The 10,795-nt window shown below is 42.8% G+C and overlaps 1 protein-coding gene across 1 annotated transcript; it reads left to right on the forward strand.

The window, feature by feature from the left end:
* Window positions 1-328: 328 nt before the first annotated feature.
* LOC139754566 (uncharacterized) lies at window positions 329-2,949 on the forward strand. Its single transcript, XM_071671937.1, has 2 exons — window positions 329-1,895; window positions 2,382-2,949. Exons 1-2 carry the CDS (start codon window positions 358-360, stop codon window positions 2,872-2,874), a joined length of 2,031 nt encoding a protein of 676 aa, XP_071528038.1. The 5' UTR covers window positions 329-357; the 3' UTR covers window positions 2,875-2,949.
* Window positions 2,950-10,795: the final 7,846 nt, after the last annotated feature.

The following is a 10,795-nucleotide window of genomic DNA, read 5'->3' on the forward strand; positions in this document are numbered from 1 at the left end:
ACCCCATGCAACACACCACCTATTACACAGCTTCATTCTCACATCTCAACTACTCCCCGACACCCCACACAACACATCAATTACGAGCTACTTTAACACATATGAACTCAACACGCCAACTTTGCCCAGCTACATTCCCACATCTCATTACTTCCCATTCCAAATACCATCCCAACTACTGCCAAGCACCCCATTTCCATTCCCACATGCCAGCTACTGCCACGCATTCCCCTCCACCCTCTTCCACAAACATTTCGTAACCTGATGACACCACCAGGTAACATCTGTCTTCTCCATATCTTTGTAACACAGATCTGTAGCTCCCGATTTTCCTTCTTTTAATCGAGTTTGAAAATAATGGAATTTCGACGGATTACTGGGTTCCTCCTTGGTTGCCTGGTGTTCACACACGTCGTGACCGCGGTCTGGGCCAAGGAGATCGTCTCCGTGGACGCCGACGGGTTCTTATATTTGCAGAACGTAGATGACTCTGCACAGGGATACACGCCCTCTGCTGATGATGAGGCATTAGATTACCTTTCCCCCTTAGTGAGGGACATTTCGAAATGCATAGAAGACGGTCGGGGCTGTACGCCGGTGAGGATAGCTCGTCATGAGACTCTAGTCTCTGCTATCAGCGAGACTACTGTCTCTGCTATCAGCGAGAATCCAACCTCTGACACTGAGACTCCAACTCAAAACAAGCCAGAGCATAGTGCAGTCGAACATGATTCTGGAGTGGTGGAGGCTCTTCGTAGACAGAACCAGCAGCTACGCCAGCTTCTTGATGACGATGAGAAACGCCGTGAAGCCGAACGACAAGATATTATCCTCCTCAGCCAAGAGGTTCAGAGGTTACGTGGGTATCTCTCTGAGATGGAGGAGGAGAAGATAGAGACACAGCAGGTTCTTCCATACCAAGTGGTTGATTACGATGATAAGAGTAAAGCTCCTCCTAAGGTGGAAGGAACTGCAACTCCTCATAAGGTGGAACAAGTCGTCAAACCTACCCGACGAGTGTTGCAGCCTCCATCCAAGGTGATGTCAATCTTTGTGCCTCGCCAACCTTATGGGAAGGACTTCAAGCCTATCCGGCGAGTGTTGCAACCTCCATCTCAGGCCATGTCAATCTTTGTGCCTATCCAAAGGTCGCAATCTCCTCACAAGGTGCAACAAACTGACACTCCTTCCAAGGTGGAACAAATCGTCAAGCCTACCCGACGAGTGTTGCAGCCTCCATCCAAGGTGATGTCAATCTTTGTGCCTCACCAACCTTATGGGAAGGACTTCAAGCCTATCCGTCGAGTGTTGCAACCTCCATCTCAGGTCATGTCAATCTTTGTGCCTATCCAAAGGTTGCAATCTCCTCCCAAGGTGGAACCAATCGTCAAGCCTACCCGACGAGTGTTGCAGCCTCCATCCAAGGTGATGTCAATCTTTGTGCCTCACCAACCTTATGGGAAGGACTTCAAGCCTATCCGTCGAGTGTTGCAACCTCCATCTCAGGTCATGTCAATCTTTGTGCCTATCCAAAGGTCGCAATCTCCTCCCAAGGTGGAACAAATCGTCAAGCCTACCCGACGAGTGTTGCAGCCTCCATCCAAGGTGATGTCAATCTTTGTGCCTCGCCAACCTTATGGGAAGGACTTCAAGCCTATCCGGCGAGTGTTGCAACCTCCATCTCAGGTCATGTCAATCTTTGTGCCTATCCAAAGGTCGCAATCTCCTCCCAAGGTGGAACAAATCGTCAAGCCTACCCGACGAGTGTTGCAGCCTCCATCCAAGGTGATGTCAATCTTTGTGCCTCGCCAACCTTATGGGAAGGACTTCAAGCCTATCCGGCGAGTGTTGCAACCTCCATCTCAGGTCATGTCAATCTTTGTGCCTATCCAAAGGTCGCAATCTCCTCCCAAGGTGGAACCAATCGTCAAGCCTACCCGACGAGTGTTGCAGCCTCCATCCAAGGTGATGTCAATCTTTGTGCCTCGCCAACCTTATGGGAAGGACTTCAAGCCTATCCGGCGAGTGTTGCAACCTCCATCTCAGGCTATGTCAATCTTTGTGCCTATCCAAAGGTAGCAATCTCCTCAGAAGGTGCAACAAACTGACACTCCTTCCAAGGTGGAACAAATCGTCAAGCCTACCCGACGAGTGTTGCAGCCTCCATCCAAGGTGATGTCAATCTTTGTGCCTCGCCAACCTTATGGGAAGGACTTCAAGCCTATCCGGCGCGTGTTGCAACCTCCATCTCAGGCTATGTCAATCTTTGTGCCTATCCAAAGGTCGCAATCTCCTCCCAAGGTGGAACAAATCGTCAAGCCTACCCGACGAGTGTTGCAGCCTCCATCTCAGGCTATGTCAATCTTTGTGCCTATCCAAAGGTCGCAAGCTCCTACCAAGGTGCAACAAACTGCAACTCCTCCCAAGGTGGAACAAATCCTCGAGCCTCCCCAGCAAGTGTTGCAACCTGCTTCCAAGGTGAGAAAAATCTTTGTGCCTATCCGAAGATCGCAGCCTGATTGCATCATTGTAAACGCCCGTGGGGACAGCATGAACGTGACCGAGAACGAGGTCATGAAATTAGTCAAGAATGGCTGGGAGGTGTTCCGTGAACGGCCCAAGAAGACAACTGCACTCATGGGGGTGATGGCTTGCCCCCAATACTACAGTAAGCGCTTTTGGATCGGTGAGCGCACTTGTGACATCGTGGTGCCCAAGGGCGTCAAACACGTACCTCATGTTTTACGATCCCAGACCATTCCGGCAGAGGAGCTCAAGACCCTTCTGCTGGAAGGATCCCTTAACCTTGTAGAAAAATCACATGGGAAGGGCATCAAGGTCATGTGTGGGAAGAAAACAGCGTTTGTTGCCTGAGTGGAAATTTCGCACCGGTCTTCACTATAGTGAGGAGGTGATTTTCTCATGTTATTTGTATCTTTCAATTTTAAATTTCCTCTTAAAAACATCTCGTTATATAAAGGCTTCCATTCCCGTCCATATATAATGTTATACCACCCACATACACATGTATATACATACACGTCCACACACGCACATATACATACTTATACATCTCAACATATACACATACATACCTATACATCTCAACGTATACATATATATGCACAAACATACATATATACACATGTACAGAATTCATAATGTCTGCCCTTATTCATTCTCGTCGCCACCCCGCCACACATGAAATGACAACCCCTTCGTACATAGTCGCCATTTCCCGCATTTCCGAGGTAGCGTTAAAAACAGAGTTCTGATCCTTAGGGGGAATATCTTCACTTGGCCCTGGTAGGTTTTTTTTTTTTTCTTTTTGAAAAGTTCAAAACGGGTGGGGATGATTTTCAGACCCCCTGCTCCCTCCCCTTTTAGTCGCCTTCTTCGACACGCAGGGAATACGTGGGAAGTATTCTTTCTCGCCTATACCAAAGGAATAACATATTGGAGGTGGAAGGAATGAAGTGAAAAAGATTTTGAGCGACGTGCTGTCCATGGAATGAACCAGGGTATGTGAAGCGGCTCGGGTAAACCATAGAAAGTTTTATGGGGCCTAGATGTGGCAAGGAAGCTGTGGTTTCCGTGCATTACACATGACAGCTAGACACTGAGTGTGAACTAATGCGGCCTTTGTTGTCTTTTCCTAGAGTTACCTCGTACGCGTGGGAGGAAGGTGGTGGTGCCATTTCATGTGTGGCGGGGTGGCGACAGAAATGAATGAAGGCAGTATGAATATATACATATGTATATATGTATATGTCTGTGTATTTATATCAATGTATACGTCGAAATGTATTATTCAGTCTGAGAACTACTCGTATTCCATCCAGGGACTTCCATCTTTTTTTCCAATGCATCAACTATATATATATATATATATATATATATATATATACTATTATCATTATTGTAATTATCATTATTATCATTATCATTATACTTTGTTGCTGTCTCCTGCGTAAGCGAGGTAGCGCAAGGAAACAGACGAAAGAATGGCCCAACCCACTAACAAACGCATGTATATGCATACACGTCCACACACGCACATATACATACCTATATATTCCAACGTATACATATATATACATACACAGACATATACATACATACATATGTACTTGCTGCCTTTATTCATTCCCGTTGCCACCCCGCCACATATGAAATGACAACCCCCTCCCCACGCATGCGCGCGAGGTAGCGCTAGGAAAAGGCAACAAAGGCCACATTCGTTCACACTTAGTCTCTAGCTGTCATGTATAATGCACCGAAACCACAGCTCCCTTTCCACATCCAGGCCCCACACAACTTTCCATGGTTTACCCCAGACGCTTCGTTCACATGCCGCGGTTCAATCCATTGACAGCACGTCGACCACGGTATACCACATCCTTCTAATTCACTCTATTCCTTGCACGCCTTTCATCCTCCTGCATATTCAAGCCCAGATCGCTTAAAATCTTTTCTACTCCATCTTTTCACCTCTGATTTAGTCTCCCACTTCTCGTTCCCTCCACCTCTGACACATATATCCTCTTGCTCAATCTTTCCTCACTCATTCCCTCCATGTGACCAAACCATTTCAAAACACCCTCTTCTGCTCTCTCAACCACACTCTTTTTATTAACACACATCTCTCTTACCCTTTCATTACTTCCTCGATCAAACCAATCTCATACCACGTACTGTCCTCAAACACCTCATTTCCAACACATCCACCCTCCTCCGCACAACTCTATCTATAGCCCACGCCTCGCAACCATATAACATTGTTGGAACCACAATTCCTTTAAACATACCCGCTTTTGCTTTCTGAGATAATGTTCTCTTACTCTCAGCTTTCTTCTTTCACGCACTTTACCAAACTCAGTCACCAGCTTCTGCAGTTTCTCACCCGAATCAGCCACCAGCGATGTATCAGCAAACAACAACTGATTCACTTCCCAAGCTCTCTCATCCACAACAGACTGCATACTTGCCCCTCTCTCCAAAACTCTTGGATTCACCTCCCGAACAACCCTATCCATAAACAAATTAAACAAACATGGAGACGTCACGCACCCCTGCCGCAAAGCGACATTTACTGAGAACCAATCACTTTCCTCTCTTCCCACTCACACACATGCCTTACATCCTCGATAAAAAACTTTTCACTGCTTCTAACAACTTGCCTCCGGGAATTACAATAAGTAACAGTCGGCCAAACAACCCATACTTAAAAACGCGCATAACAGACGTTTCCGTTCGAGGGCCAAATAATTCTTGTCACTCAGAGCAGACGTGAATGGACAGAGTGTTAGTTGTTTAAAATCTTAAACATTACAACCTATCTGTTTTCTTAATGTGTGGGTATTATATCAAGCGATACCAAGTACATCAATTAGCCTATAAACAGATGTAAGATACATATGGCTATGTGAGAAAGACAACTTTGTGACTAAACGCTGCCTAATGTTTTCACATTAACGGCACCTGATCAGTGAAACAAATGCTAGGACGATGAGAGGAGCGGGGTGTATTTACAAGTTGGAACGAATAGATCGATGCTAATTTTTCACCGGTCAGTCTTTCTTCCATTCTTATATACAAAATTTGTGCCAAAATATTGGTGGTGTATATCCGATGTTCCTCCTGCGCTACATATTATTCTTTCTTGCTCAAATTTGTCACATATATGTTGGGGAGGCAAAAATTACTTTACTTTCTCTAATCAGCAGGTGTCTGGTACTTAAGGAAATTGCAAGTTACTAAAGTATAGATGCAATGTTCGGAGACTACTTTCATTTCATCGTCTTCGAACGAGACTCTTTGACTTCTAAATCCCCCATAACAACATTTTTCGATTCAGAATATTCTTACATCAGTCTGCATATGGTGATCTACGTATGTATGTAAATACCATTATTGATTTAATTGATATCAATTTCTTAAACGAGAGATTATTCAACCTCTTGATAAACATCTTTCCTTCTTATCAAAAAATACAGTACCAAATTACTCATCCTTACCTATTCATCCCATCAGGTTCATCTGCATATCGACAAAGCAGTATCCACATATGAATATGATTAATCATAAACAATCTTCAGCCTCTCTTTCATCAGCAGATGAGCCGACAACGTTATGAAGCTAAGATAATAAGGTCTTATGGCACATATTGTTATAATTTACAGCCTATGTAATGGTCCATTTAAAAGTAGAAGAGGGAAACTATAAAAAGTATAATTTGAAAATATCACAATAAATCATTTTCATGTTAATTTCATTCGGTCAAGGCTACTGCCGCAAGAAAGAGAATCAGAACCTGCTAGCCACCGAGCCTTTGACAGGATCAACGTAATCACGCTTTTTTTAATGTGGCATCGAATGTCATTTGTTTTTCAGTCATAAAAGCTGACTGTGATCTCCTCTGACGCTCATCAATACATATTTGCGCAAAATGTTTATTCATCTGCAGATAATAAAAGGAAGGTATCATTTCTATCATAACAGTTCATCAAAGTGGCCCTATAATATGCTGATATTGCTAATGATTAGCTTTAATATGACGCTAATAATGTGGGCATTTATTTAATATGTTTACTATCGGGTATGGGGGGGGGGGGGATATGAACCATCCGTGTTGAAACTGTTATCGCTTCTGACCGTTATGTTATGAGGAATAGTGAGCACCTTAGGCATCTTTTGCGGTACAAACCCTTGAGCACGGCAGTACGATCCTTGAGCACAACGGCACAACCTTTCAATTCGACGGTGCAATCCTCGAGTAAAAGGGTATAAGCCATTGAGCACCACAGTACTTACTTAACCCTTAAGCATGAGAGGTTGCGACTGTCAAGTATATGACATGGTCAACAGCTAGGCCATAAAATCAACGGAGCCATTCTGGGGACATTTTCTTCTTAGGCCACCATATTCCTTCGTTGTCAACCCCGAAAATCAACTCGCATATCAAAGAAGACTTTTAGATCGAAGATAACTACAATTATTAATGAATCTGGTCATCATATCATTTGTTATGTACTTACCGTTTAGTAAACTCATGTCTCAGGCATCACTGGGCAGTAAGTCGTACGCTTTCGGCTTTTGGAATCAAAGTTGAAAAAGAAAAAAAAAAAATGAAATTATGGTACGTGGAACATCTATGGTCGATTCTGGTTCAATTATGAATAACCTGCAGCGTTGTGTCCACTGCAGTTTAGTGGTAAATAGCTTCTCTTTAGCAACGAAGGAGTTGCTTAATTATGTCAAACTGTTACCTTCTTTTTTTCAAGCATTTTATTCGAGTCTACCGAGAATCGCATCTGGGTAAAGCCATCGACTCGGTGTTTAATGGGTCTTTCTTATGTTTTGTTTTTCTTCTTCAAGTCAATCTTGTCCTTCAAGTGATATCAACTTGATTCCTTTAAGCACGACCATACAACCCTTCAGCACCAAGGTACGGCCCTTGGTTATAGTGACGTGACCTTTGACCTGACCAAGAAAGGTCAGTTTAAAAAAGCAATCATACCCATGAGTCGTACTGGTCGTGCTCAAGGAACGTATCGGTCTGTTCTCCGAGTCATATCATCGTATTCAAGGGTCGTATTGTCGTGCTCAAGGGTCGTGCTGTCATGCTTAAGGGTCGTCCCGTTGTGTTCTCGGATCATAACTTTGACTTGCCCTAGGCTATTGTAATCAATTTGTAAACAGGCAATATATATCACAATTTTGCGCGTGATCAAGTATATTCCTATGAGTCCACAGGGAAAATGAAACACGATAAGTTCTCAAGTGCACTTTCGTGTAGTAATCACATCATCAGGGGAGACACAAGAGGAATGTAAGTCAGTTGATATACAACGAAGAGATGTACCTAAGACGCAATTTGGTAAACATGCGATTGTCCAAGACATGTTATGTATCAAAGTCTGTTTTCATTGACCTGATAAAATTGTGTATAAAAGACTGTGTATTTCAATTCAATGGAGATTATCATGCTCAAAAATTTGGTAGAGCAATGGGTAACCCTCTTTCACCTGTACTAAGTAATCTTTATATGGAATTTTTTTTAAACAAAATTGCAAAAGGATATCTTACCCTCTAAAGCAATTTGGTTTAGGTATGTAGATGTTCTTTGTGTTTGGCCTACAAATGAAAATTTACAAATATTTCTCCCCTTACTTAATTTAGTACCCTCCATCAAATTTACTGTAGAAAATGAAAATAATGGTATGTTACCATTTTTAGATTGCATGATCCATAGCCGAGGAAACAAGTTTAAGTTTAGAATATATAGAAAACCTACCAATGTATGCTCACATATCTATTATTACTCAACGTAACAGATCAATTATCATTTCAATCTATGTTCCTTAGGGCATTACGTATTTGCAGTCCAGAGTATATTGATGATGAGTTTGAGAAGATATATTCTATTGGATCTAAAGGCCTGTCTACACGAGCGGGCCTGATCGGCGGGCTTGCCCGTTAACGGGCATATTTGACGGGCAAACGATCAAATTGCCCGAAAGCCCGCCGAGCGAAATCACTGAGCTGGTGCCCGGTAGCTGGAGTTTCTACCCTGCCGGACGCAAGATAATATCGTGAACCCACAGCGGGCCTTCATCCCACATCCCACGGTATAGTAGCAGTGAACAGTTAACGATGGCAGCCCAGGATAACTCTAGTGAGCCACCAACAATTTTTTGGTCTAAAGCACTTACTAGTACTTTGATTGACCTTTATCGTAAGAATCCATGTTTACATCCTTAGGTAATTTCTGAAGTCGTGTTCCTCACTACTTTGTAGTTCATGAAGTATTGGTGCAGTGCTTCCAAGCATACTTCTTTTCTTTAACCAATCTTTACACCATATCCTTTTCTTCTTGAGACACAAAGCTATTATCACAGAGCACAAAATCTTTTTCTTGACAATGCTAGGCACCATGGTTCTCGTACCGCACTCCACCCGGTACTGGCAACATCGTCGGGCAGGCCCGGCTGTTCATCACTTCGGTCGTGTGGACAACATTCACGGGCAGGCCCGCCAGAATTTGCCCGTTAACGGGCAAACCCGCCGATCAGGCCCGCTCGTGTAGACAGGCCTTAAGTTTAAGTGCCCTAGATCTTTCATTGATAAATCCCATAAGTTAGCAAAGAGATAATTCTATAGAGTTGAGCCCAAACCTCCCATTGACACCAAGAATCTTTTAGTTCTCCCATTTGATAAGAATTTTACTTTGCTTCCCATGTTGTTTAAATCCTTTAATATAAATGTTGCCTTCAGCAACAATACTATAAAGAATATCTTAATCAAGAACTCACTAGAAAATTCTCCTGGGTGCATCTATAAAGTGCCATTGTGATAAGATTTATGTTGGGCAGACTGGTAAGGATCTTTCTGTTAGACTTAAGCAACATAAATATCGTATAAGAACGGGACAAGAATCAAATGCCTTGTTTGATCAAGTTAAAAACTATGATCATTGTACCATTGTACCACGAGAAATATCACTGAATCTTCTATTTTTAAATACACAAAGAATCATAATCTTAATATTAGTGATGGTCACTACAAATTTGGATAACTTTATTGATGATAAAATTTGTAAAAAAAATTCACCTTGTCCACATAAGTTTATGATACGCTCGTTGTCTGTCTTGGACGATCGCATGTTTACCAAATGGCGTCCTAGATACGTTTCTTCGTTGTATATCAACTGATTGTTATATTTCTCTTTTGTGTCTCCCCTGATGATGTGATTATTACACGAAAGTGCACTTGGGAACTTATCGTGTTTCATATATATATATATATATATATTCCTACGAGTCCACGGGGAAAATGAAACACAAGTTCCCCGTGGACTCATAGAAATATCTTGATCACGCGCAAAATTGTGATCCTCTCCAATATATATATATATATATATATATATATATATATTATCCCCGGGGATAGGGGAGCAAGAATACTTCCCACGTATTCCCTGCGTGTCGTAGAAGGCGACTAAAAGGGGAGGGAGCGGGGGGCTGGAAATCCTCCCCTCGTTTTTTTTTTTTAATTTTCCAAAAGAAGGAACAGAGAATTGGGCCAGGTGAGGGTAGTCCCTCAAAGGCTCAGTCCTCTGTTCTTAACGCTACCTCGCTAATGCGGGAAATGGCGAATAGTTTGAAAGAAAAGAAAAGAATATATATATATATATATATATATATATATATATATTTTTTTTTTTTTTTTTTTTTTTTTTTTTTTTTATACTTTGTCGCTGTCTCCCGCGTTTGCGAGGTAGCGCAAGGAAACAGACGAAAGAAATGGCCCAACCCCCCCCCCCCCCATACACATGTACATACACACGTCCACACACGCAAATATACATACCTACACAGCTTTCCATGGTTTACCCCAGACGCTTCACATGCCTTGATTCAATCCACTGACAGCACGTCAACCCCTGTATACCACATGACTCCAATTCACTCTATTCCTTGCCCTCCTTTCACCCTCCTGCATGTTCAGGCCCCGATCACACAAAATCTTTTTCACTCCATCTTTCCACCTCCAATTTGGTCTCCCTCTTCTCCTCGTTCCCTCCACCTCCGACACATATGTCCTCTTGGTCAATCTCTCCTCACTCATTCTCTCCATGTGCCCAAACCATTTCAAAACACCCTCTTCTGCTCTCTCAACCACGCTCTTTTTATTTCCACACATCTCTCTTACCCTTACGTTACTTACTCGATCAAACCACCTCACACCACACATTGTCCTCAAACATCTCATTTCCAGCACATCCATCCTCCTG

Source organism: Panulirus ornatus, chromosome 17 (assembly GCF_036320965.1).
Source record: "Panulirus ornatus isolate Po-2019 chromosome 17, ASM3632096v1, whole genome shotgun sequence".
NCBI lineage: Eukaryota > Metazoa > Arthropoda > Malacostraca > Decapoda > Palinuridae > Panulirus > Panulirus ornatus.